Raw genomic sequence first — 27,567 nt, forward strand, 5'->3', positions numbered from 1 at the left:
TTAAACACCCATAACCGATAATGGGAAGTGGGGGGTGACGTGCCACAGGAGCTCACCTCCTCTTAGCACTGGGATAACAGGTGCATGTAATACTATACACTGCATTTGGTCAGGGAATTAGGTAACCCGGGTGTCCCGCTAATACAGACATGTAGCCTGACTCTGAGGTGCACACAAAGTGGCTATATATGCCGGCAGCGGCTGTAGCATGATTTACTGCCTTATGGTAATGCTCAATTCCATTCATCTAATGCAGGGAATTAACAGGTGCAAGCGGAAAATCATACCACCACTTATTTTATGCCGCTGCGGCAAAGGTCATCATTAATACCACAATGGTAGAAACACCATATATGTTCTGTCATACATGTAGATTAGAGATCAATAAAACTTTCCCATTATTGCAGACATGTTTCACCCTTCATTCCAACAAGTGATGGAGGGGTTACTGGGACCCAGAAGCAGAGTGCTCCCTAGGCACTGCTGAGATTGCTGGAACCACTTCTCTTCCTCACGTGCAACCTCTGGGTCATCTTAGTGCACAGGCTCTGGGTAGGGATTACTCAACCCTGGTCAGAGACTACTCACCCCCCCCCCCCCAACTGTCTCACAAATGACACACACCACTCACACACACCCCCTACCACCACCACCACACCAGTCACACCTCTCCTCCCATTCAATGAAACGTGCCACTCATACCTCTCCTCCCATCCAATGAAACCACAGACCCGTCACACCTCTCCTCCCATCCAATAACAGATGCCACTCCCACCTCTCCTATCCAATGACACACGCCACTCACACCTTTCCTACCATCCAATGACACAGGCCACTCACACCTCCCCCCGATGACACAGGCCACTAACACCTCTCCTCCCATCCAATGACACAGCCCCCCCCCCCCCCCCAATGACATAGGCCACTCACACCTCTCCTCTCATCCAATGACATTCACCACTCACGCCTCTCCTTCACCCGCAAAGATAAACTCCACTCATGCCTCTCCTCCCTTCCAATGACCCAGACCACTCACAACTCTCCACCCCCACCCAGACCACTCACACCTCTCCTCGCATCTATTGACACACCTCTCCCTGTATAGTGTTCAGGAGGTAAGTCAAAAGGCACCGGAAATGCTCCTTTAGTGTCATCATTTCTTTCATAGATATTTGCCTTCAAGTGGAATGTTCCGCTGTCCAAGCCCTGCAGAGACAGAAGAGAACATTCTAGAAACATCTGGCACAGATATAGCACAGAGGCAGGGAGAGGGAGCAATCCTACTCTGCTACAGGGGTAATGGTTTTACTGAATGCCCTCTAACGGGTATTACAGAAAAACAGCTGCACCAATAAAATCTACACTGGGACCTTCATATCAGGGGAGGAAGAGGAAGAAGGATGTTATTGTTTTCTGTTTGAGAACAAAGAGCTGATTGTTATTCACTACCCTACATCACCCTCTGTACATCAAGTGCTACAATGCAGCAGCCTAAGCTATACTCCAATGCTCTGTATACAGCCTCATTCACACACAGTATATAGGTGTCACACTACTGTAATGCCCACTGCTGGTGAGTCTGGGAAATGGACAGAGTGTGCCCGGCAGCATCCATGAAATTGGTCCTGTTCTCAGTCCCCATAACAGTGCAGGAGACGACTATTTATACAGCACTAGGAACACGCACAGGTCATTATGTAATTACATTACAGTAACCTATTACACAGCAGTCTCCGGTGTAAGAAGCTCTAACTGCCTGGCAGACAAGACTGTAGTGCACAGTGCAGCTCAGATGCTGAACAGAGGCACAACGGACACAGATAATGATAGTAATAATGATATCCGGCAGCTTTTATCCCTCTGTAACCTCACAGGCTACAATGCAATATTATTATATGTACATGTATACGGAGAAGACTGTGCTGAGTAATGTTATATGTGACACCTGTATACTGTGTATGACTAAGACTGTATACAGAGCAAACTGCGCTGAGTGATGTGACAATGTATACTCTGTATGACTGAGGCTGTATACAGAGCAGACTGCGCTGAGTGATGTGATATATGACACCTGTATACTGTGTGACTGAGGCTGTATACAGAGCAGACTGCGCTGAGTGATGTGATATGTGACACCTGTATACTGTGTGACTGAGGCTGTATACAGAGCAGACTGTGCTGAGTGATGTGATATGTGACACCTGTGCTGAGTGATGTGATATGTGACACCTGTATACTGTGTGACTGAGGCTGTATACAGAGCAGACTGCGCTGAGTGATGTGATATGTGACACCTGTATACTGCATGTGACTGATGGCCCCATTTATCATTGATCGCATTAATATTTGCGGGTAACCCGTGAAAACGGGTGTTTTCGGGGATTTAGCCGCTAATATTACTTGATAAATGCGGCCCCGAGGCTGTATACAGAGCAGGCTGCACTGAGTGATGTGACACCTGTATTCTGTGTATGACTGATGCTGTATACGGAGCAGACTGTGCTGAGTAATGTGATATATGACACCTGTATACTGCGTGTGACAGGCTGTGTATGGAGCAGACTGCGCTGAGTAATGTGATATGTGACACATGTATATTGCGTGTGACTGAGGCTGTGTACGGAGCAGACTGCATTGAGTAATGTGATATATGACACCTGTATACTGCGTGTGACAGGCTGTGTATGGAGCAGACTGCGCTGAGTAATGTTATATGCAACACCTGTATACTGCGTGTGACTGAGGCTGTAAACACAGCAGACTGCGCTGATTGATGTGATATGTGACACCTGTATACTGCGTATGACTGAGGCTGTGTACGGAGCAGACGACGCTGAGTAATGTGATGTGCGACACCTGTATACTGCGTGTAAAAAGGAAAAAAAGTGAAGTGGTGCGCTATTATTAAATTACCATTGTAATTGAGAACCGTCTTATACAATATACAGCAAAAAGTGTGCCAGCGCTGGCTGTTCCAATGATATAGACTATCATTGGAGCAGCCAGCGCTGGCACACATTTTGCTGTGTACTGCGTGTAACTGAGGCTGTATATGGAGCAGACTGCTCTGAGTGATTTCATATGTGACACCTGTACCTGGGTGACTAAGGCTGTATACGGAGTAGACCCCACTGAGTGATGTCTATATGACACCTGTATACCGGGTGTGACTGAGGCTGTATACAGAGCTGAGTGATGTGATGTGTGACAACTGTGTGGCAGATCTGTATACTGCATGTGATGGAGGCTGTATACGTAGCAGAACAATTTCCATTGGAAAAAGATGCGGCTGTTACATTGTAGCACTTTATGTACAGATCAGAGATTCTGTAGCAAACAGGTGTCAAATCTATCACATTACACAGCACCGTCTCCTTGTGCATCCTAGTTACAGGGTGGCCCTTATTCAGATATGATCGCAGTACAAATTTGTTCTCTAAACGGGTTAACCGCAAATATTAAGTATCACCTAAATGTATTAAAAGGGGGACCGCAGCAGGAATCTCTGATCCCTGGTGTGATCCCCCTGCAGCGCCACCGGCCGCATCCCCCGTAGGTTCTATGGGGGATGCAAAGCTACCCGATGTATCAACATCGGGCAGCCCGGCTTCACACCCCTGGGCTATCGCCATTCTGGGATGGCGGTAGCCCATTGTAGCCTATGGCTACACATCGCACTGCCCGAGCGACAGTGCGGTCAGCACGGAACCGCGCATGCTCAGACCCCCCCAGCTTCCGGCTATCGCAGGGACATGCTCCTTTCGGAGCCCTGTCCCTGCGCCCTCAAACTTAATACATTCAGGTGATACCTGGGTGGTAATATTCTGCCCAGATCGCATTGTAAATGCGATCTTGATAAATGTGGCCCATAGAGCGAGTTAAATTTGGGAGGGGTATGTTGAAACTGAAATCTAACTCTCTCTATACATGTTACATCTGCCCCACCTGCAGTGCACATGGTTTTGCCCATTTTGAGAACAAATTTGTACTCCGATCAAATCTGAATAAGGGCCTGTGTTCCAACATAAGTCCCATAGACACTAGACTATTTGCTCCATGAGCAATATCATCATCTATTCCTGCCGAACGATATAGTGCAGATACTGAACGTTCAGTTACGTCCCCTGACCCCGCTGGAACGTGCAGTCATTGACAACTGCTTAATACTCGCTTTCAGCAGAAAGTAAAGATGCAAAACAGGCACCAGAATATTGTTACATGAGCAGGCATAACAAGAGGGGCAAAGATAGGGCAATGGGACTTGGCATAGACAAAGCCATAGCACTGCTGCCCTCTGTGTACAGAATCGAAGGCTAATGGAATTCAGCGAGGTAGTACAGAGGCTGGGGGTTATGTGCGGAGACAGAATACTTGCCCAAACCCTCATCTATGAAATCCTGGTGTAGGCAAAGCAGCAGAATTACACTTACATAGGCAGATGGCAGGAATAAGACACCCAGCTCATAGGACCGGATAAACAACTGGGTTCCATTCTTCTCCAGAGACCCCCATGCAGCCTTGGATAGGTTAGCACTGCAAACAGAAAACACACAGACATCAGTCAGGGTGCAGGAAAACCCCTCATTAACACTATTCAATTCTGCCACATGCAGGATGTTAGGTGATGAGCTGCAGTTATAGTACAGATAGATAAATAAATAAATTAATTAATAAAGTGAGATGATGGTTGTGCAGCAGAGGACAATACCAGCAATTTCCTATAATTAGCAGCCTTTCAAATGTGGCCAATTGCAGTGTTAGTTGCTAACAGGAAGTCAGCTGTGCATAAGAAAATATCTTCCCCGTGAGCTATCCTCCGTGTGCTACAAGTTGCCTTACACAACGTGTGAGATCCGTGTCATTCGATAGTGCTGAGCATCTTTTCATGAGATTTAAAAGTGATCTAATTTGCAAAACGGAGTGAATGAGACGCACCATTGATATACGGCATGCCTATATTCTGTGTGTTACCGCTGCTGTATCTACATAAGAAATGAACCGTTACAATATTTTCCCGGAAAACACTATTGTAATGTAGCATTCCATAAGTAGATACAGCCATAGTCACATACAGAATATAGGCACGCCACACATTTTAATCAGCAGAAGCTGCTTGCGTGTCTTATTTGTGATGATACTTATTATAATGAAGAAAGTTGTAGAAAGACGCCCAGTACTACAGAGTTGCGACAAGAAGAACTGTTTAACGTGATGGCGGCTAGATGTACATGACACATCTGTATAGACTAATAAACTAAAGCTTTCCTCTCTCTCTCTTAGGCAGAGCCGCGGCAGTCAAAACAGTGATCTTTCCTAAGGTGTTCTATGCACTCCAGATGCTCCCCATAGCTATACTCCAAACCGACATTAAAAGGATAATCGGCAATTTCTAAATTTTTGTGGAAAGGACGTCGGGCCAGGATCTCGATTGCAAAATTAACAAACCCTCGGCCCCAAGGTGGATTGGGAATACCCGACTTTGAGCTATACTCCAAGTCTATTTTCTTCAGATACGCAGGGGACTGGTTGCTGGGGAGGTCTACATATACTGACGCAGCACTAGACCGGGCAGTCCTACATCCTTTCTCACCTGCGGCACTACTGCATATGAAACCTACTGATATTCCCTCAAAGATACTCGCAAATGTCCTATTTAAAGACACATACAAGAATTGGGTGGGGACTAACAAACTTCTTAACCGTGAATACCACACTTCGCCCTACCTACCTCTGTGGGGAAACCCTGGTTTCAGTCCATCCCTGACCAATCCTGTTTTTAAGATCTGGCTCAAGGCTGGCGTGGACCTTGCAAGCAGGGTGTTCGATCCAGGAGGACACGTTGCCTCTTTTGCTGACCTTCAGGAGAAATTTAAATTACCAAATAACACCTTTTATCTCTATCTTCAGGTGAGACACTATGTGTGGTCCTTGGACAGGGGCCCCCTGCTGGGAAAGGAGACACACCTTATCTCTGCCATACTTCGGGCGTGGGATACCGTAGAATATACCTATATCCCTGTCTGGTAGAGGCAAAAAATAAACCCAGACCCCTCACACAGGACTTAATAGCAAAATGGAGCTCAGATATTACAGATCCGGGTAGACTGTCCGCTTCCACAATAATTCACTACGGTAAATGTAATCGTTACTTAACCTCTGCCTACTTACAAGAAACACATCTAAAGACACTGCATAGATAATTTATTACCCCCGCCCAGCGTAGATACATAATTCCGGGGAATGCGGAATCCGGTGACTGCACTAAATGCAAAATGGCAAACGCAAAATACTTTCACTGCTTCTGGGAGTGCTCTAAAATCCGTCGGTATTGGGCAAAGGTGACAGCCTATGTCAACAGGGTTCTGGGAATATCAGCCCTGCCAACACCAGAGGCATGCCTGCTCCTTGATTTTAGCTCTTGGAGCCTAGCTCCTCACACACCACTTCGGGTCCCCTTTCTAGTGATCACGCTAACTTTAGCAAAAAAAACCATACTAATACATTGGACTAAAAAATCAGCGCCCACAATACGAGAACTGATAGGCAAACTATTGCAGTTACTATATTTTGATGTAAAAACCCTCATGATAAATGCAGGGGTGTCCGCAAAATCCTTCCATGACAAATGGGACGCTTTCATAAATTCTATGGACGAAGAATCACGTATCACCATACAGGGATTCTTTAATAAGGGAGAGTGGGAAAGAGCAGGTCCCCATTTGAAAGGCTTGTCATCAGACCTGGCTTCGAACTAGTAAACTCTTCTCAATTACTACTCTTTCTGTTCGACTCCGTACATATTGTACCTCCAAAAGGAACTACTCAAACAGCAAATTGGCTAATACCTTCCTAAAAGACATATATACTCTATTGTAGAGATGATTGTCAAAGAGAGCTCCTAGATTTGTTCCCTGTTTAGTACCTGATCCGATTTGAAGTCGGCAATACCCATTTTAAGTTATCAAATTATCCACTCATATGCTAATCTCAACCCCCCCCCCCACCCCACCCCTGATGTGTCTGTTTTTCGTCTATATTGCATCATACCATGTTATTGCTTAAGCAACATCTGGCTGTCAACTTCTGACATTGTAAAACTGACCTATTGCAAAAGAAAAAGCAATGTTCAACTTCCTTATACAATGTGCAAAGCAATTGCTTAACCGTTCTTTTCTCGCTTTATATGTATGTCTGTGTATATGGAAACTTTCAATAAAAAGTTTAAAAAAAAAAAAAAAAAAGACTAATAAACTACAAGTGCTGACAATATTTCTAATATCTAATAGATGTATCTACACAAATGAAACAAGTGATATCAGTAAAAGGAACAAACTGGCCACACTGTTGGGAATACCCTTGCCTCTCTGCTACCCAACTCTGTCTGTGGCACGAACAACAGAGCAGCCTGACCTCCAGCCTAAGGCAAATAACAGGAAAGATCACAGTGAGCAACCTGAGGATGGCCTATATGGCTATATGTAAAAGCCTCAATATTCGGCAGCCATGCGGGATGCCGGACATCCTTGGAGGTTTTTAAAAGGGCAATCAATTAGAAGGCGTGGTTTTTCTTTGTAATTAATTGCCCCTTAAAGAAAAACCTCAGAGTTCTGCCGGCATCCTGCATCGCCAACGGTGTGCAGACAGCTCCTAGAATTCGCATCGTCCCCGATGTACCAAGCTTCTGACAGCGACACCCAATAGACCTGGAGACCACTTGTATGTCAGGGTAGTGGGGGGAAGGCGTCGGAGGAAGCACAATGGCCAGAATGAAAGACTATTTATTTGATGGTTGATCACCAAATATTGAAGACTTTGGGACATAGAATATTTTAAAATCATGAAATTGATGTTTCCATAGAAACCAACTGAGAACAATATGAAACATTCTTAGGATGAATAATCTGCTTCTGGAGGTGAAGTGGGTTACAGACAATTGCTCATTGATAGACGTAAATTCTATAATCGCTCACTCTAGTTCTGGGGTAGCCAACCCCAGTCCTCGAGAGCTACCAACAGTGCATGTTTTGCAGGTCTCCTCACAGAATCACAAGTGAGCTAATTAGCTCCATCTGTGTATCTTTTAAAATGTGTCAGTGATTAATGAGTGCAGCAGCTAGGTTGTCTGGAAAATGTGAACTGTTGGTAGCTCTCGAGGGCTAGGGTTGGCTACCACTGCTCTAGTTCTTTAACTATTGGAATCGACCAGTGTGTACAAAGCTTGAGGAATACATTCTCGCAGTGATAACGCCGGGAAAGGTTTATATACTTGTAAATCATGTCTAGGAAGAAGAGGTGCATTCAGGGGATATGGCACTAGGTCTACATAATCATAATCTGTCACAATAATCAGAGTCTTTAAAGACATCAGAAAACACTACGTATAACTAAGGGATAAACTAACAGATTATACTCACTAAAACCAAGGTTGAACTCGATGGACGCAAGTCTTTATTCAGCCTTAACTACTAGGTAACTACATCAACTAGGTCAACACCACTAGGTTGACATGCAATAAGGTCGACGTAACTGAAGGTCGACATGGGGTTTTTCACTTATTTTTTTAGCCGAAATGCCGTATTTCATGCCCTACCATCCCCTAGGGCGTGGAGGTGGAACAGAATAATGTGCCGAGCATAGCGAGGCACCGTGCCCAAAACAAGTGTCCATGTTGACTGTGTCAACATTCGGGACAAAAAAAATGTCAGCCTAATGACCATGTTGACCTAACCACATGTTGACCTTCAGTAATGTCAATGCCTGACATGCCTATCGGCTCCGGATTGGCTGCTAAGCGGCCAATAGCAGCATTTGGGTGAAGGAGCCGCCGGAGGTAAAGAAACATCCTCCGGATATAAAGCCAGAGGACCCTGGTAAGTATGTTTTCCTTCCACAGGTACCCCTATAGATTTCTTCAGGACCGGACCACCGATGGATGGACGACGACCTACCTACGGGCTCAACATAGGTAAGTATCAGTATGAGTGGGCTCCATGTGAATTAAAGTTTTATTATTCTGGTGTGTGTGTGTGTGTGTGTTTATTTAACTATTGGGACTCATAGTTCACCAGCAATATACAATAGTTTTTATCTTTTTTTTACACAAATATTCAGCTCGATGCCCACCACCCAGGGGCATGGAGGACAGCCCCAGGCTTTAGCATGGGCAGGTAAGTTCTGGAGGGGGGGACCCCTTCTTTGGGGGGGGGGTCCCCACTTCCCCAGGACATCTGCCCATGCTGACCGGTCAGGGGGATAATGCTTTGGCCGGGGGAACTTGTATAAAAAGTCTCCCCCTGGCTGTGGCATTACCCTGCTGGCTGGTTGGGCCTGATGCTGGTTCTTAAAATACCCTAGTCATTTTGTCCCCTGTATTTTGGGAACCAGGACCGGCCTTTACGCCTGGCGCTGGTTGTAAAAAATAAGGGGAACCCTACTCAAATTTCTCCCAGATTTTTTACAACTAGGACCGGCTCTTTGAGCCTGGGGCTGGTTATGGCCTGGGGGGGGACCCCACGCGTTTTTTTATTCATCTCTCTTTTTTACACTGTAGCCTGCACAGATCTGACTGATCCATGCAGGCTTCTGCCAAATAAGCCAGGAAGATTAAGTGTATTTTTCTGGTGTATTTGCCCGGCAATTAGCGGCCATATCCTGCTAATTTGCGGTAAATAGCGACTGTATATTACATACGGCCGCTAAGTAAATTAGGAATCACCATTCGTTTGAATGGGGATTCTTTGTCATATACTGTCGAGGGGATTAAAGCGCACTTTAGCACTGAAAGCACTTTTTTTTTTCTCTACATTTATATTTGTAAATACAAATGGATACGCCCTCGACAGTATATGACAAAGAATCCCCATTCAAACGAATGGTGATTCCTAATTTACTTAGCGGCCGTATGTAATATACAGTCGCTATTTACCGCAAATTAGCAGGATATGGCCGCTAATTGCTGGGCAAATACACCAGAAAAATACACTTAATCTTCCTGGTGTATTTGGCAGAAGCCTGCATGGATCAGTCAGATCTGTGCAGGCTACAGTGTAAAAAAATAAAAAAAAGAGAGATGAATAAAAAAAATGCGTGGGGTCCCCCCCAGGCCATAACCAGCCCCAGGCTCAAAGAGCCGGTCCTAGTTTAGCAGCTTAACCACACTACACAATGAGTGACATCCCCATACCACTCAAATACAGAATTGATTGATCCCTTCTTCAGAAGTGTGGCTGTTTGGTTAGGGTCCTCTCTCAGGGACCTCTATCTCTTGCAAGGAAGGAAAGTAGAATGCAAGAGATAGAGGTCCCTGAGAGAGGACCCTAACCAAACAGCCACACTTCTGAAGAAGGGATCAATCCAGAAACGCGTTAAGTGTGGCAGAGGAGGAGTATTTGCCCTTGGTGGAACGGCTTACTACAAACAGTACAAGTGTGGAGCAGCTGACTGGTCCGGACCGGGTGCTGCTCAGGACGCTTGCCTTTAACACCTGTGGTTGCTGATTTGCCTCTGGACTCCCTCTATATGCTTTTAAAATCGTCTGTCTGAGTGCAATTCAAAATTTAATTTTATGTGTTAAAAACTTTATTTGCACCATCTGGGTTTCTCTGTTTTTTCATATGGAGAAAATCTGAGGATCCTATACACATTGTCAGACATATTGGATAAACTGGACTTTTACCAGGAGGATTTTGGACATATGGTGATTTAAGACATCCCTACTGTTTTATGAGAACACCTTAAGCGCTATACTCCTACACTAAAACCCTTTCTCTATTGTACAAATACAAATGTGCCATGAATACAAATGAACGTATTTTCAGGATAGTAAATCTTGAAACTAATTATACGTCTAAAAAATTCCTATTTTACTATACAAATAGGAATTTCAGACGTATTTTGCTTAGTAAATTTCCCCCCTCAGCCTGTGTCTTCCTGTATCAGTGTGACGGCAGCCTCACATCACTGCTCTGTGCTGCTTGGGACCCTGCTCCTCCCACTATGTAACGGTCAGCCTGTGTCTTCCTGTATCAGTGTGATGGCAGCCTCACATCTCACTGCCTCATTTGCTGGGTATATCTAACGGACCTCTCTCCTGCACCATCACTGTGTATATTGGACTTCAATCTGGCTGATAAAGTGATTTAGATTGTACCATACAGTAGCTCCATAATAAGTCTAGGGCATCGGTTCTCAAACCGTGGGTTCTGACCTCAAAGTGGGTCCCGACCTTCTGAGCATGGGGTTGCGACTCCATATTGCTGACCATCAGGCTGATGACTTTTCTAATCTCAGTCAGGGATTCAAGGAATCTGAAAAATCTGTTGAATGGTCTGTTATTTTAGACTCCTCCCATAATTTTGTGTCTCCACAATGCTGCCCTGCATGTGCTGTCTGTTGACTACACATATGATGTGATGACCTTCTGCAATAACTTGCCGGGGTCCTATAATTATTTTTATTGTCTGATGGGGTCCCACAGCAAAATGATTTGAGGAGCCCTGGTCTATGGTATAGAAATTGGTCCATTTCCCAGTATTTTGGACAATTCATGACTCTCATTGTGTTCAAAAGAACATTACTAAAGGGTTTTTGGTTTGCTTTTAAAAGCCTCCTTTGTGTCAGATCAAAGGCTGCAAAAATGCTGGGACTGTATTCCAGCCATCATGCCCCTGTGTTCCTCTCTCCACTCCACAGCACAGACAAAGCTCCACAAAACACTGTCTAACCAAGCAGGGAGGTGGAACAGGGACATTGGAGGATGGCAACACTATGCACAGGTCAGTGTAAGATCACACAGCTGGCAATGTCACTACACACAGGGGGAACCGCAGCATGGAGTCAGTATCCTGCAACCAAACAGCTGGATCTCTCAGGACCCAATTATCCTCTGTAACATAAGGACAATTCTGTCCGTGCAACGTGATGACACACCTGCAGATACACATGCATGTAAGAAAGGCTGGAAAGATCAATGGCTCAGAATGAAGTGGCCCCCGATGTTACACACCCAGCAGTGGTGCAGGGCCACACCGGAGATAGAAAGCTGTGTTCTTATGCACTGACATAGAGCTCTGTACTCCTCTGCACGCGCGCACACACACCCAGCAATTAGTACAATAGCCACAGAGCACTTGTATAGTCCGAGCTCATGCAGATATAAAGCTGCTGCTGCCCAGGCTTATATAGTTCTAATGGTTTATGGTTATCATGTATCACAGGAACAGCAGGTATGGTCATTGGGTCAACCAAATAAAGGTTGACATGCATTGTGTCGGCAGGGCTTAGGTTGACACATGAAAAAGGTCACATGGCTAAGGTCGACAGGATCAAAAGGTCGACACAAACATAATGTTGACATTGGGAAGATCGACCAAAGGCCGACATGAGTTTCACTTTTTTTGTCCCGGGTGTCGACACAGTCAACATGGACTTCTTCCATGCCCTAGTGTTTGGGAGGGCATGATATACCGCCTGTCGGAACATGTCTGCTCAAAAAAAGTGAAAAACCCATGCCGACCTTCCCATTATCGACGTAATTCTTTGTCAAACTTTTTTTGTCAAGCTTAGCCCTGTAGACCTTGAGTGGTCGACCCAATGAGTGTCGACCTTAATAGTGTTGACCTAATGACCGTATACCGGGGCAGCTACCATCACTGGTCCACAATGTGAGGTCTGCTCTATAGCCCTCAAGACGGTCTGTAAATACCCAGCCTGTTTTATCACTGTTTCCAAATGTAAAGTGCAATGGAATTTGCTGCGCTATATAAGAAACGGTTAATAAAAAAAAGCAAGTTCTCCCGCCGCCCTCTTCCTGCAGTGACTTCTGCCGCCGCCCTCTTCCTGCAGTGACTTCTGCCGCCGCCCTCTTCCTGCAGTGACTTCTGCCGCCGCCCTCTTCCTGCAGTGACTTCTGCCGCCGCCCTCTTCCTGCAGTGACTTCTGCCGCCGCCCTCTTCCTGCAGTGACTTCTGCCGCCGCCCTCTTCCTGCAGTGACTTCTGCCGCCGCCCTCTTCCTGCAGTGACTTCTGCCGCCGCCCTCTTCCTGCAGTGACTTCTGCCTCCGCCCTCTTCCTGCAGTGACTTCTGCCGCCGCCCTCTTCCTGCAGGGAACTCTATCACCTCTACTCTACTTGGTTCGTACTTTGGGCAAAATGTAATAGTGTGTGAATTTTTTAGACAAAGTCAGAATTCGCATGCGATTTTAACGAATATGTGTGTTTTTTTTAGTAAAATATTTTTTTTTTTTTAAATCCCTACATTTGGGGAACCAGGACACCATTTACTAAAAATCACCTATTGTTCAGCAAATATCATCTACTAGTTATAGCGCCATCTAGTGACCACTGGTGCACCACAGATGTAAGAAGCAGCGTTAGGCTTTTATTATATAGGATACATCATCACCTTAAATGTATATTTATTAACAATAGTTTACATCTCACATCTGTAAATATCACAGCTGGCAATCCCCTTCTCACAAATGTCCCCGCTCAGACAACTTGCAATTCTGCCAGTCCCTGAATGATGGTGACATGGGCTGATTATAACAGGATAAACGGCTCCTGATGCTGCCATGGAAACCTGTTCTCTGGGATTGCCGACTCCTTGCACTGAGGACCACCTAACAGCACCTGAAACCCCTACAATCACTGAGACAGCTGCTGTGCGATCTCCGGAAGCCGACTTCCCAGCACCGTCATACGTCTCTAACAAGGAGACTGGTACAACGTCACCGCTTTATATTTCCATGACACAACAGTTAATGAAGATCAGACGAGTTCTCAGTTCTATCCCCCTCTAAGACGTACATAATGCGTCTGAACAAAAGCGCACAGCACCCCCCACAGTGTCAGCTGCTGAGGAATTAGTGCTGGGCAGACGGGCGTACGGTCTATAACAACAGCGCAGCAGAAGAAGTAGAAACAGACAATTATTGGTTATCCCCAATTGCTCAGCTGGGATGTATTGTGCAGAGTTGTATTGTGTTCATTTGTTGTGGCAAACAAGCAGATAAATCAATGACCCTAACCCTGAGAACAGACATCGTCACTCACAGACTGCAGTTTATGGATGGGTGATGCAGTTATCACTCGCTCTCTGTGTGTTGATGCGAGACCTGCACATCGATATTACTACCATTTACGGAGAGCTATGTTCCAACATCTCCACAGACAACAGTACAGTTCATGGGCCTTCCCAAGAAAACACTGGGCGTTCTCATGGTAATGCCCTGATGACGCGAGTGCCGGGGGCAGGCATCTGACATCACTGGATGGCAGCTGCCCACCCTGTCCTCGTACTGAGAGTGTCTTAGTTTTGCGTATACGCTCCACATCATTCGATGGTCGGTGACCATCGAATGGTGTGGACCTCACCCCCTAGGCTGCGAATGGATGGTTAGGCAAAACATCCATTCACAGCCGTGCGGGCAAATCCACTCTGTGAAGGGGGGTGGGTGGTAATGCGAACGGCTGGTGGGCGTAAAAAGACACGCAAAGTTTGCAGAGCTGTGTGTCAACCAGAATAACCTCCAAAAGGCGGGAAGACATACAGATATAGCCGCACTCCGCTCTACGCCAATGTTGGTGCAACTAGTGTGCCTGTGATAGGCTCATTGTAGAAGTACCTGGGGCAGTGACTAGTCACAGCCTGGCATAGAGCCAAGGACACAGATCAGTTTAGTACATACACTGCTTTATATCTGCCCATGCTTTAGTAAATTTCCCTATCCCGCTGAGGAAATGCTGCCCACATGGCAGACGTCTTGTACCTTGTCACCAGGAACCAGGCCAGCTTCTGGCAGTCCGGGGATACCCGCATGTAAGTTTTGATGTGCGGCATGGCTCTGCTACGGCCTGAGGTCTCAGCTTTCCACTTGCTACAAAGGAGAAATATACGGACATGGTTGGAGTGGGGGTAATATAATGCATCTTCTTACCTGCCCCAGGGAATAAATCCCCTGTATGATAATAGTGAGGGGTAATATAATGCATCTTCTTACCTGCCCCAGGGAATAATCCCTTGTATGAGAATAGTGAGGGGTAATATAATGAATCTTCTGACCTGCCCCAGGGAATAAATCCCCTGTATGAAAATAGTGAGAGGTAATATAATGCATCTTCTTACCTGCCCCAGGGAATAATCCCCTGTATGATAATAGCGAGGGGTAATATAATGCATCTTCTTACCTGCCCCAGGGAATAATCCCTTGTATGATAATAGCGAGGGGTAATATAATGCATCTTCTTACCTGCCCCAGGGAATAAATCCCCTGTATGAAAATAGTGAGAGGTAATATAATGCATCTTCTGACCTGCCCCAGGTAATAATCCCCTGTATGATAATAGCGAGGGGTAATATAATGCATCTTCTGACCTGCCCCAGGGAATAATCCCCTGTATGATAATAGCGAGGGGTAATATAATGCATCTTCTTACCTGCCCCAGGGAATAATCCCTTGTATGATAATAGCGAGAGGTAATATAATGCATCGGTACTCTTTACCTAGCACGGCGCCCGCGATTACAATCGCGGGCGTCGGGGGTAAAAAATCGCGGGCATCGCGGGTAAATCAAAAACGGGTGCGACGCGATGCCCGCGATTTTCCCATAGGGATCAATGTTAAAAGTCAGATTGGTCGCGATTTTAGCGTTAATTGGCTCAATGCCCGCGATTTTTACATAGGAAACAATGTTAAATGGGCCACAGAGCCCTAATAGTCCCCCTGAAGTGTGAAATGGCCCCCACAATTTTTAACGCCACCCCACGATCAACGTGAACCCGAAGCGTGGCGAGCGCAGCGGTACCGCGAGGGGCGGCGGTACGCGTCCTCCGACCTTTTCATACCCCCACTATCCACGTCGGCGTGGAGTTGAGAATAGAATAGTGTGGCGAGCGCAGCGAGCCACCGTGCCCGAAGCGTGGCGAGCGCAGCGAGCCCCGCGAGGGGACGCGGATACCTTCACAGTTATACGCGTCCCCTCACGGGCTTCACAGGTGTCCGTGGCGACGCGGACACCTGTGAAGCCCGCGAGGGGACGCGTTTACCTGTGAAGGTATCCGCGTCCCCTCGCCACGCTTCGGACTCGGTGGCTCGCTGCGCTCGCCACACTATTCTATTCTCAACTCCACGCCGACGTGGATAGTGGGGGTATGAAAAGGTCGGAGGACGCGTACCGCCGCCCCTCGCGGGCTCGCTGCGCTTGCCACGCTTCGGGTTCACGTTGATCGTGGGGTGGCGTTAAAAATTGTGGGGGCCATTTCACACTTCAGGGGGACTATTAGGGCTCTGTGGCCCATTTAACATTGATTCCTATGTAAAAATCGCGGGCATTGAGCCAATTAACGCTAAAATCGCGACCAATCTGACTTTTAACATTGATCCCTATGGGAAAATCGCGGGCATCGCATCGCACCCGTTTTTTAGTGCATGCGATGGTCGCGATGGGCGCCGTGCTAGGTAAAGAGTACCGATGCATCTTCTGACCTGCCCTAGGGAATAATCCCCTGTATGAGAATAGTGAGGGGTAATATAATGCATCTTCTTACCTGCCCCAGGGAATAATCCCCTGTATGATAATAGTGAGGGGTAATATAATGCATCTTCTGACCTGCCCCAGGGAATAATCCCCTGTATGATAATAGTGAGGGGTAATATAATGCATCTTCTGACCTGCCCCAGGGAATAATCGGCTGTATGAAAATAGTGAGAGGTAATATAATGCATCTTCTTACCTGCCCCAGGGAATAATCCCCTGTATGATAATAGTGAGGGGTAATATAATGCATCTTCTGACCTGCCCCAGGGAATAATCGGCTGTATGAAAATAGTGAGAGGTAATATAATGCATCTTCTTACCTGCCCCAGGGAATAATCCCCTGTATGATAATAGTGAGGGGTAATATAATGCATCTTCTGACCTGCCCCAGGGAATAATCGGCTGTATGAAAATAGTGAGAGGTAATATAATGCATCTTCTTACCTGCCCCAGGGAATAATCCCCTGTATGATAATAGTGAGGGGTAATATAATGCATCTTCTTACCTGCCCCAGGGAATAATCCCCTGTATGATAATAGTGAGGGGTAATATAATGCATCTTCTGACCTGCCCCAGGGAATAATCCCCTGTATGATAATAGCGAGGGGTAATATAATGCATCTTCTGACCTGCCCCAGGGAATAATCCCCTGTATGATAATAGTGAGGGGTAATATAATGCATCTTCTGACCTGCCCCAGGGAATAATCCCCTGTATGATAATAGTTAGGGGTAATATAATGCATCTTCTGACCTGCCCCAGGGAATAATCCCCTGTATGATAATAGTGAGGGGTAATATAATGCATCTTCTTACCTGCCCCAGGGAATAATCGGCTGTATGAGAATAGTGAGGGGTAATATAATGCATCTTCTGACCTGCCCCAGAGAAAAATCCCCTGTATGAGAATAGCGAGGGGTAATATAATGCATCTTCTGACCTGCCCCAGAGAAAAATCCCCTGTATGAGAATAGCGAGGGGTAATATAATGCATCTTCTGACCTGCCCCAGGGAATAATCCTAAAGTGCCCATACACGGTCCGTTTAACGGATCCGTTCGGCACTTAATTAGCACACATCGCATCGCATTGCATGCCTTTTGCATGCAGTGTGCATGCAATGCGATCCGATGCGATGTGTAGCTAGTACAAAAAGTATGTGCAGCACATACTTTTTGTACCGTACTAGGAGATGCGCGGGAGCGCGCATCTCATAGTACAGAACGGACGGTCCGGGAACGGGAACTATGGGCACCTCTACTTCTATGACATCTGAGATTTCATTCATTGCTAGGATTTAGTAAATCAACCCCCGGATCCAAATCGTGGTGGGAACCATCTCTCCTGACAAGCAGCAGTAATGTAGCATGAGTTAAGCGTGTATTGCTGCGTCACGTCTGGGTGCAGTGAGCTCATGCCATCACATTTGCAGGTAATAAGCCCCGTTGTGAGTACTTACTGGAAATAGGAGTGGAGCCACGGTTGTTTCTGAGCGCTCTGGATACTGTACGGCAAAGAGCCGCCAGCTGCAAAACACAATGGTTCACACACTGAGTACAAACCACACAATGCGACAAAACTACATGTGACAGTGGTCATACATAGGAGACATAATTGTGTAGGGACCGGGAACCCTGATAACAGGACAGCGCATGGATGAGTCAGTGCCTGCGAGCCAGACACCTCTCCCTACCATGCCAGGTTATACCTTGTTACCATGAAGCTCCCAGACACCTACCCTGCCAGGTGATACCTCGTTACCACGTAGCTCCCCGACACCTCTCCCTACCTTGCCAGGTGATACCCCGATACCACAGAGTTCCCCGACACCACCTTCTACCCTGCCAAGTGATACCCAGTTACCAGGCAGCTCCCCGACACCTCTTCCTAGCCTGCCAGGTGATATCCAGTTACCACGCAACTCCCCGATACCTTTCCCTAGCCTGCCAGGTGATACCTCTATCTTATGCCGAACACGGCCAATGCTAGATTTTAGACCAGGAAAACGGGATTTTGTACTTACCATTAAATCCTTTTCTCCGATTCCACAGGTGTCACTGGAGTAACAGCGGGGAATAGAAGGGCGACTGCAGGGAGCATGAGCACTTTAAGAATTTTAGAGACAGTGTGGCCAGTTCCTCCCCTTCTACTTCCCCCAGACAGTCAAAAGAATTGTGCCCGGAGGGAGCTAGAGGATAGGAAAAACACTTCCAAGGAGGAGGTTAGTACAAACAAAACACGCATATATACAGAACAGTATAAAGAAACTACAGTAACTGAAAATAAAAAAGGTAGATAAAACAACCTTGACCACACATACAACTTTGGAGAGTTTCAGCAAACCCTACTGATGGAAACTCTAACCTAACTTTAACAGACCTATGGTGCTGTAGAAAACCAAAGAAAACTAACTGGTCGGTAATGAAGAAAACATGAACTACAGCGCAGAGGCGGGCGTCCAGTGCCACCTGTGGAATCGGAGAAAAGGATTTAACGGTAAGTACAAAATCCTGTTTTCTCCTTCATCCACCAGGTGTCACTGGAGTAACAGTGGGGACATCCCAGAGCTCCCAACACGGGCGGGACAGCGCTGAGATTCCCTCAAGACCGCGCGACCAAACTGAGAAGCAGGGTCCGCGATCGTATCAAATTGATAAAACCTGACAAAGACTTTTCTACCCGACCAGGTAGCGGCCCGGCAGAGCTGCTAAATGGAAACCCCTCTGGCAGCCGCCCAAGAGGGACCTACCGAGCGCATAGAGTGCACTGATATGTAGTAGGAGAACAAGCCTCTGCGATATACGCCTATCTGATGGTCAGACGAACCCATCTAGATAGCGTCTGTTTGGTTGCCGGCCAACCTCATTTAGCCGGATCGTAGACCACGAATAAAGCATCAGTCTTTCTAAAGGAAGCCGTCCTTTGCACATAGATACGGAGGGCCCGTACCACATCCAGAAAATGGTCAGCCAGACGGGGACTACAATGGGCTGGTTTATGTGGAAGGCTGTAACAACCTTTGGCAGAAAAGCCTTGCAGGTGCGAAGCTCCGCTCTGTCCGGGTGAAAGGTCAGGAACGGCGGTTTACAGGATAGAGCCCCTAGGTCATTGACCCTCCTAGCGGAGGCCAAAGCAAAAAGAAGCACAGTTTTCCACGTGAGAGATTTCAATTCCACAGAACAAGGGTTCGAACAGGAAGGATTGGAGAAAACCTAAAACCAAGTCCAAATCCCTTGGGGCCCTGAAGGGGGGCTGAATGCGAAGCACCACCTGGAAAAAGGTCTGTACCTCTGGAAGTAAAGCCAAGCGGCTCAGGAAATATACGGATGGTACTCATATGTTAGTTGGGCGCCCACTATAGGTTTTTTTTTTGCGTCTTTATTTAATTTCCATTGTCACACAAAGACATACACATTCACCATATCTAATAGGTAATTCCAATATTAACACAATATCAAAAACTATTCAGTTCAATGCCCTCACTCAAGTACAAAAACAAAGACATTAACATATACATAGACAAGTTCACAGCACTACATTTCTTATATAACCTGAGAGACCCCTCCTGCTTTACCTACATCCCGCTGCACACTTCCCGTACTCCTGCCCTGTCCCAACCTCAACGTGGATATCCCTTTATTTCCCTTTTATTCCTTATTATTTAGATCCCCCTCTGGCTTCCCCCGATTTCTCAGCTATATATACTTCCCACTGGGCTATTCCATACCGTACCCTGTAGGCCGTCCCATTTTTACTACTATATCAATGTCACATATAATAAGGAGGGAGAAGAGAGAAAAAAAAAAAAAAAAAAAAAAGGAATAAGACATGTAAAATAATGTGCACCTATACCTTCATAATTAGTGACTTTGTGCCGCGCATTTATTAGCCTAAATTTCCCATGTGTCAATAATCGCTATTGGCTGCTGCATAAAACACTATCATTCCGTCTATAAAGAAGAAAACATGTGCCAACTTTCTGTCGGGTCCCCTCTTGCGCATACCTGCGCAACATTCTCCCGTCATGTACAAAGTGCTTATCAAAAACAGTTATATTATAGTAGGGCTAAAACGCCCCCCTCTGTGTAAGTCGGGAGATCCCTACACAATCATACCTCTCTAAGTACAAATTCTACTTTTGAGATATTAAAGTGCTTAAATCTTTACCTTCTCACTATTATATATTCTATAGTTAACTGACCTATTCCAGTGGCCCCATATACGCTGGTACTTAATGGACGAGCCCCTGGATGCATATACATATTTTTCATGTTCACTGGTCTGATTTACCAAGATGACCCATTCTCCATGGAGCGGTCAAGGGGGACATCCATCGTCGAGCTTTAATTACCTTAGCTAGGGCCGCAAGATTTTTTACCAGCTGCTTCATCTCGCAATTAATTACCCCTTCCCTTCATATCCCTAGGACCAGATTAATTTTATTCAGAGCTACTCGAGGAACCCCTACCTGGATGAGGGTTTTCATTATTTCGTCCCAGAACCTGCTAACCTCCCTGCAGCTCCACAGTAAATGGTCAAATGTAGCCGCCCCTTCTCCACATTTAGGACATTGATTGGACAATGAGCCGGCATATTTTTTCATTCTGACCGCGGTAATGTAGGTCCTGTGCAAGATATTGAATTGGACCGGTTGCGTCCGTATTAAATTGGTCGACTGCCGAGGGCTTGCCAAGGCCACCCTCCACCTGTTCTCATCCAGCTGGGGGATGTCCTCGGTCCATTTTGCCCGTAAGGCCCCTAACTCCTCAGATTGGATAAATGAGTGTAGATACTGATACATTTTGGACAACCTTTTACCCTTCACTAGTTGTTTAATGAATATTTTACAGGGAGCCTCCTCCACCACCCACCTCTCTGCCTTACAGCAACGGGTCATGGCACTTCTTACTTGTAGGTATCTGAAGATTACCTCCTTGGGTAAGTTAAACTCTGTTTGTAACTGAGAGAAGGATTTCACCACCCCATCTTGGCACCATTGACCTAGATTGGTAACTCCATAGAATTTCCAGACTACCCCTCCTTGTTGTCCCTTGAGTTCCCTCATTCCAGGCAGAGAGAGGATAGGAGTGTCCGGATCAAGACCCACAGCTTTTGTTAATTTACAAGACCATCTCCATACTTTAATCGCTTAACTGATTATAGGGTGGAGATCCCGACGGAGCCCCCCAGTAGCGCACGCAGGGGGGGTTTCCGAGTACCCAGAAACCCCCCCCCAGGAGTCTAAGGGCCATTTTCTGAAAGCTGAGGGTCCCCTCTTTCCAAGAGTATAAGAATTTTTAAAAATCGGACCTTGGGAACTAGAGATATCTGACTTCAAAGCAATGGTCCCCATCCAAGCCTGTAAATTGCTGTTCCCAGTCAGATATTTCCGGTTCTGTCTGACGTAGTGTTTTTCTGAGGATATATTCCAAAATCTGTGACTCTCCCCCTTTGAAGGACACTAGAAGCTTGTCTTTACTGTTCCCAGAACCAGAGATATCAGCCTTCAAGCAGCTGGTTACTGCTCCAGCTCCACACACCTGGCATGTAGTTTTATATACTCCTTGACAGATTGCTCTGCCTCCTGAACTCTGATCCCCTCATCCCCAGTACCATTTGGTAGGTGGGATTCTCTAGTTTTTAATTCCATTAAAATCGAATAAATCTATTTCCGGGAACTGGAGATATCTGCAGTCAAGCAAGTTGTCCTCCCACCAGAAAATTATGAATAATAAGCCCACTCCACTATACACCCCTCCTATGCATATTAAACATCCCCTACCACCCTGGAAGGTATGTATCAGGGCCCCTTCATTCAGCACAATGCCCCCTTCTCCCACCATCTGTGCAGTAAAGGGGCAATTAGTGGAAATTACTGATCCAGGCCCTACATGCTGAGCGGTTTATATAATACCCCCTACCACCCGCGGGACATCAAAACATATACTGGGTCACCTAATTGTCCATCTCCGTACTTTGCTCCGCCCCTCTGGAAACCCCCTTCTGAAAATCCTGCGTTTGCCCCTGCCCCCCCTACAAACAGTCTTTGGAGAGGAGAGAAATCTGGATCCACACACTCCACAAGGCTTCGTAGTCCTCCCCTGGCCTAAACCACGCACTGATTTGTACCATCTATGCGGCCATATAATATGTTTTAAAGTCTGGAAGGGTGAGTCCACCTTTTTCCCTATCCCGGCACATAATGTCCATTCTAACTCTAGGCAACTTGTCCCTCCAAATAAACGTGGAGACTATACTCTGATATATTTCTCTCCTTCTGAACTGATGCTGATTTTATTTCTACCAGCTATACCCCTATTTATACTGTAATTTTCAACACACCCTGTACGTTACCTTGTCATTTGTTTGCTATGTACGGCGCTGCGGACACTTTGCGGCGCCTTATAAATAAACGTACTACTACTACTACTACTCTTTATCTTCCTAAAATAGTCATCCTTAATGTAAACAGGGGAGTGTTGGACAATATACAAAAACTTAGGCAGTATTACCATCTTAACCCGGCCAATTTGTGAGATCAGAAGTCTGGACCAACTTCGGCACTTGATCTTTAGCTCTTTAATAAACGGGATGAGATTGTCGGGAATAAAATCCACCAAGTTCCTAGCGAAACAAATTCCCAAATACTGAAATTTTCCCACCCTTTTTAGTTGTACATCTAACGCTTGGCTTGTTCCATCTTCATTTCCTATCTGAATATAATTGGATTTGCCCCAGTTCATTGTGAGGCCGGAGTAACCCCCCAAACTCCTGTATACATTTTATCACCCCAGGTATATCTCCGGGCACTGCCATTCCCACCAGAAGATCATCCGCGTATAGCGAAACTAGGTTCCTACTAGGACCCCCTCCCCCGTTCCCTCCCCCCAGAGCTGCTCTCAGCACACACGCCAGGGGCTCCACCACCACAGCGAACAGCAGATGGGACAGAGGACATCCCTGGCGCGTACCTCTGGAGAGAGAGAGAGAAGGAGGGAGACGTATACCCATTGATGGTCACTCTAGCCTTCGGTTTTTGGTAGAGCAATGAAACCCGTTTAATAAACCTCTCCCCAAAGCCAAAGGCCTGCAACACCCTCCATAGGAACGGCCATTCAAAAGACGCGAGCACTGCATCCGACCCCCTCAGCTCAACTCCCTGGAGGTAAGTGTATGCCTTTTGAAGATTGATCGTAGTGGACTTTCCTACCATGAATCCCGTTTGATCGGGGTGGACCACTTGATGTATTACTTTCTGGAGTCTAGTTGCTAGTATTTTGGCATATATCTTTGCATCCGTCGTTATTAATGATATAGGCCTGTATGAGTCGACTCGGGTCGGGTCCTTTCCGCTCTTGGGAATCATAATTATTACAGCCTCAGTCATTGACTGAGGTATACACTCCTCTGCCTCCATATGCTGAAAAACTATCAGCAACTGCGGACCCAGTTTATTAATGTATTTCTGGTACACCTCCCCGGGAAGACCATCCAGGCCAGGGGCTTTGCCCAGTCATGCGACTCATTACACCATGTTTCTGTAATACCAATGATGTCGTAGTCGTCCCTACTGATCACCATTTCTAGCTCCCCGATTTTACTCACTAAGCTTCTTGCATTAGCCAGTAAGCATTTTAATTTATGTTTATTTTTAGATATGGCTCTAATATTGTGATTAGTTTCACCTCAGGACCCATTTGAATTCTTTACTAGCTTCCTCTTTCCCCTCTCCCCTTCAATAGACTCTATACAGGCCTCCCCACCATGCACACTGCCTGCCCTCTTTATAGTTCTGGGAATTCTTCCTCCACTTCCTCACCAGTTGGTGGAACACCTGAGGATGCAGGCACCACTCTCCAGGGTGCATGTCGTGTCGGCTTAAGAAGTCGGCCTCCCAGTTTTCCACCCCTGGAAGGAAGACTGCGGAAATGGCTTGTGCGTAGTCCTGGGCCCAGAGGAGAATCCGACTGACTTTCCTCATGGCTGCGAGTGCCGCCCTGCTTGTTTACATACGCCACCGCCTTGGAGTTGTCGGACTGGACACAAAGAGGCTGATCTTGTAACAGATGTTGAGCCTGTAGTAAGGCGTACTACACCGCCCTGAGTTCCAAAATATTGATTGGCAGGAGAGCCTCCTGGGGAGACCAGATCCCCTGATACCGTTGATCTAAGGTGACTGCTCCCCATCCCCGAAGACTCGAGTCTGTAGTGAGGATCGTCCAATTCCAAATTCCGCAGCTTTTCTCCTTCTGCAGATTCACTGAATTGAGCTGCCATAATAGGGAGAGGAGAGCCCTGGGTGACAAAATCACCCAGTGGTGGAGGCACAGATGGGATCAAGAACTCCTCCCTCTCCAATCCGGCAATCACTGATTAGAGAGACTCCATCTTGAACTTTATAGGTTTTAAGTAAGGGTTCAAGTCTCTCAGATTCAAAATTGGAGGAGCCGAACCATCTTGTTTTGGCACCAGGAAAAGGCTGGAGTAGAATCCCTGGTTCCGAAGGTCCCGAGGCACCTGAATCACCACACCAGAGTTTTCCAGTTTCTCTATGGCCTGCATCAATAGAAAGCTTTTTTCTGGAGAAACTGGCAAACCGGTTTTGAAGAACCTTTGAGGGGGAGTACTTTGGAAGATGATCTTGTAGCCTGAAGCTATCAAATCCTTCACCCAAGCATCGTGGCACAAGTGCTCCCACCTCTCTGTGAAGAGCTGAAGGCGCACTCACACTCCGGGATCCCCCAGGTGGACTGGGAGACAGTCATGCAGTGGTTTTGGTGGCGGTCTTTGGTTCAGACTGGGTAGTGGTGGAGCCACGTCCACGTCCTCTCGTCCCCCGCTACGAAAAACTGCCTCTGGTACGTCCACGAAATCTGCAGCCTGGACGATAGGACCAAAAGGAGGGCCCCTGAAAGGTCCTCCGCAGAGCTGGGGCAGGTGCAGCTGTGGGTAAAAAATGGGATTTACCTCCTGTAGCCTGGGAGATCCATTTGTCTAGTTCGGGCCCGAATAGAACTTAACCATTAACCACTGCTCTTTGACTCAGCATCAGCCTGCCATTGCCTCAACTATAGTGCACTACGGGCTGATATGGAAAGGGCAGACAATTTTACAGCCATGATGCATATGTCCGATGAGGTCTCAACTAAGTATGCAGAAGCCTCACGGATGTGATCTGCTAATCTGATGAGGGTATCCTCGTTAGGATCGGTGCGTAAGTCAGTAGCTCTTTGGGTAGCCCATACACCGATGGCTTTGTTGACCAGCATCCTACGTTTGCAGAGCGCTGAATTACCCCTGCAGCTATGTACATGGATTTTAGAGTGGTTTCTAACTTCCTGTCTGAGGGGTCCCTTAGAGAGGAAGCCCCTGGGACCGTCAGAACCGTCTTCTTGGAAAGACGCGATACTGAAGAGTCCACTGTGAGAGGGGTCTCACAAAGCTTTCTCCCTTCTGCAGAGAAGGGATAAGTGGATAAAAAATACCTTGAAATTTGAATTTTTTTATCAGGATGGTGCCAGGCTTTTTGCAAAAGGTCATCTAATTCCTCAGATAAAGGAAAAAAGACCGCCTGTTTTTGGCGCTTCCCAAACATAGAAGGCCGAGACGGAGTAGGGTCTCCGTCCTCCACCTTAAGGGCCTGTCGAACCATGATAAGGTCTTCAAGACCCTGTGGCACCGGTTCAGGTTCCACCTGAACCTTCTCTGGTTCAGAATAGTCACCCTCTAAGGCCGGCATGTCATCATTAGAGTCATGATCCTCCAAAATGTGAGGAAATTATCTTTTGCTTTTAGGAGGGAAGCCTGGAGCTTACCACAGCTGCGGGTTCAGGCACCAGTGCATTAGTGAGACCCTGCACAGCAATGGCTAAACTGGCCTGCTGTGTTATAGTTTCCACCCTATCTTTTTGGGAGGCAGCTAACTCTGAGGCCAACTTAGACATGACATCAGTGAGTTGTGCAGCCCAGACAGGGGTCACTGGAGCAGGTTGCGCCGGGGTGTCAGCCTTACATTTATCACAGCAAACCTCTCCCTCTGTGGAAGGCACAAACTTAGTTGTGCACTTCCTGCATGCCAATTTTTTAACCATGTTAGACATATATATCACACACACACTCAGAAGAATATAGTATAGACTGCTGAGAGGTATAACAGAAGAGGAGCTGCCCCAGCCAGATACAGCACTATATGATAGGAGCGCTCTGACCTAAATTTGCAGACAGCCTCAGCTGACCCGCACCCACTATACCCCACTGACCGACTCACGGAACCTGGGGCTGGACTTGCCAGGTCTTCAGTGAGGGAGAGAGACACAGTGTGTCAGGAGCCTCCAGCCACGATGAGAAGGGCGCCTCTGTAGAAAATGGCGGCCGCGCGTGCTGGGGAGCGCGGGGGGAAGCTAGCTAGCTCCGTCTTCAATGGCGACCATTTGAAAAAATGAGCGCCAAGGACCGTCACTTTTAGTTTTAACCTGGTCCCCTCACTAACAGGGGCGACCAGGCTCTACTCACCTTCTGCCTGGCTGGCTAGTGGACGGTTTGGGCTGGCGGAGGATCAGGACACGCGCCGCACGCAGCGGTGTCTCGGTCAGCTCCGGAGACTGTTGTCTCCTCAGCCAGGGACCAGAGCACAAGCCGCATGCAGCTGCGAACGGGGGCCCCTGGCAGCTCCAACGGCGGGGTCAGATAGGGGCAGAGGCCGTCTGACCCATCCTCTTGCTGATTGCAGAGATTCTCTTGTAAAATAAAAAAATTATAAAAATGCAATTCTCCTGAACTTGCTCTGGAGCAAGCCAGAAGTGCGCCTAGCTCCCGCAGGGCACAAAATAAGACTGTCTGGGGGAAGTAGAAGGGGAGGAGCTGGCCACACTGTCTCTTAAATTCTTAAAGTGCCCATGCTCCCTGCAGTCGCCCTTCTATTCCCCACTGTTACTCCAGTGACACCTGGTGGACGAAGGAGAAATATATAATAAATATGTTGGGTGGTGCATTATGTAGGAGGGAAAAGTAATATTTCTTTCAGCTTTTTGCC

At 46.8% G+C, this 27,567-nt stretch overlaps 1 protein-coding gene across 1 annotated transcript in view; it reads right to left on the minus strand.

The window, feature by feature from the left end:
* Positions 1–27,567, minus strand: part of TDP1 (tyrosyl-DNA phosphodiesterase 1) — a 46,250-nt gene that overhangs the window by 3,307 nt on the left and 15,376 nt on the right. The window contains exons 11-14 of the mRNA XM_083166524.1: positions 17,995–18,061; positions 14,769–14,876; positions 4,431–4,533; positions 1,092–1,206 (exon numbers count right to left, since the gene is read on the minus strand). Coding sequence (XP_083022650.1) covers positions 1,092–1,206; positions 4,431–4,533; positions 14,769–14,876; positions 17,995–18,061 — 393 coding nt within the window. The remainder of the gene's footprint in view (positions 1–1,091; positions 1,207–4,430; positions 4,534–14,768; positions 14,877–17,994; positions 18,062–27,567) is intronic.

The sequence above is a fragment of the Crinia signifera genome, chromosome 12 (assembly GCF_055691185.1).
Source record: "Crinia signifera chromosome 12, ASM5569118v1, whole genome shotgun sequence".
NCBI lineage: Eukaryota > Metazoa > Chordata > Amphibia > Anura > Myobatrachidae > Crinia > Crinia signifera.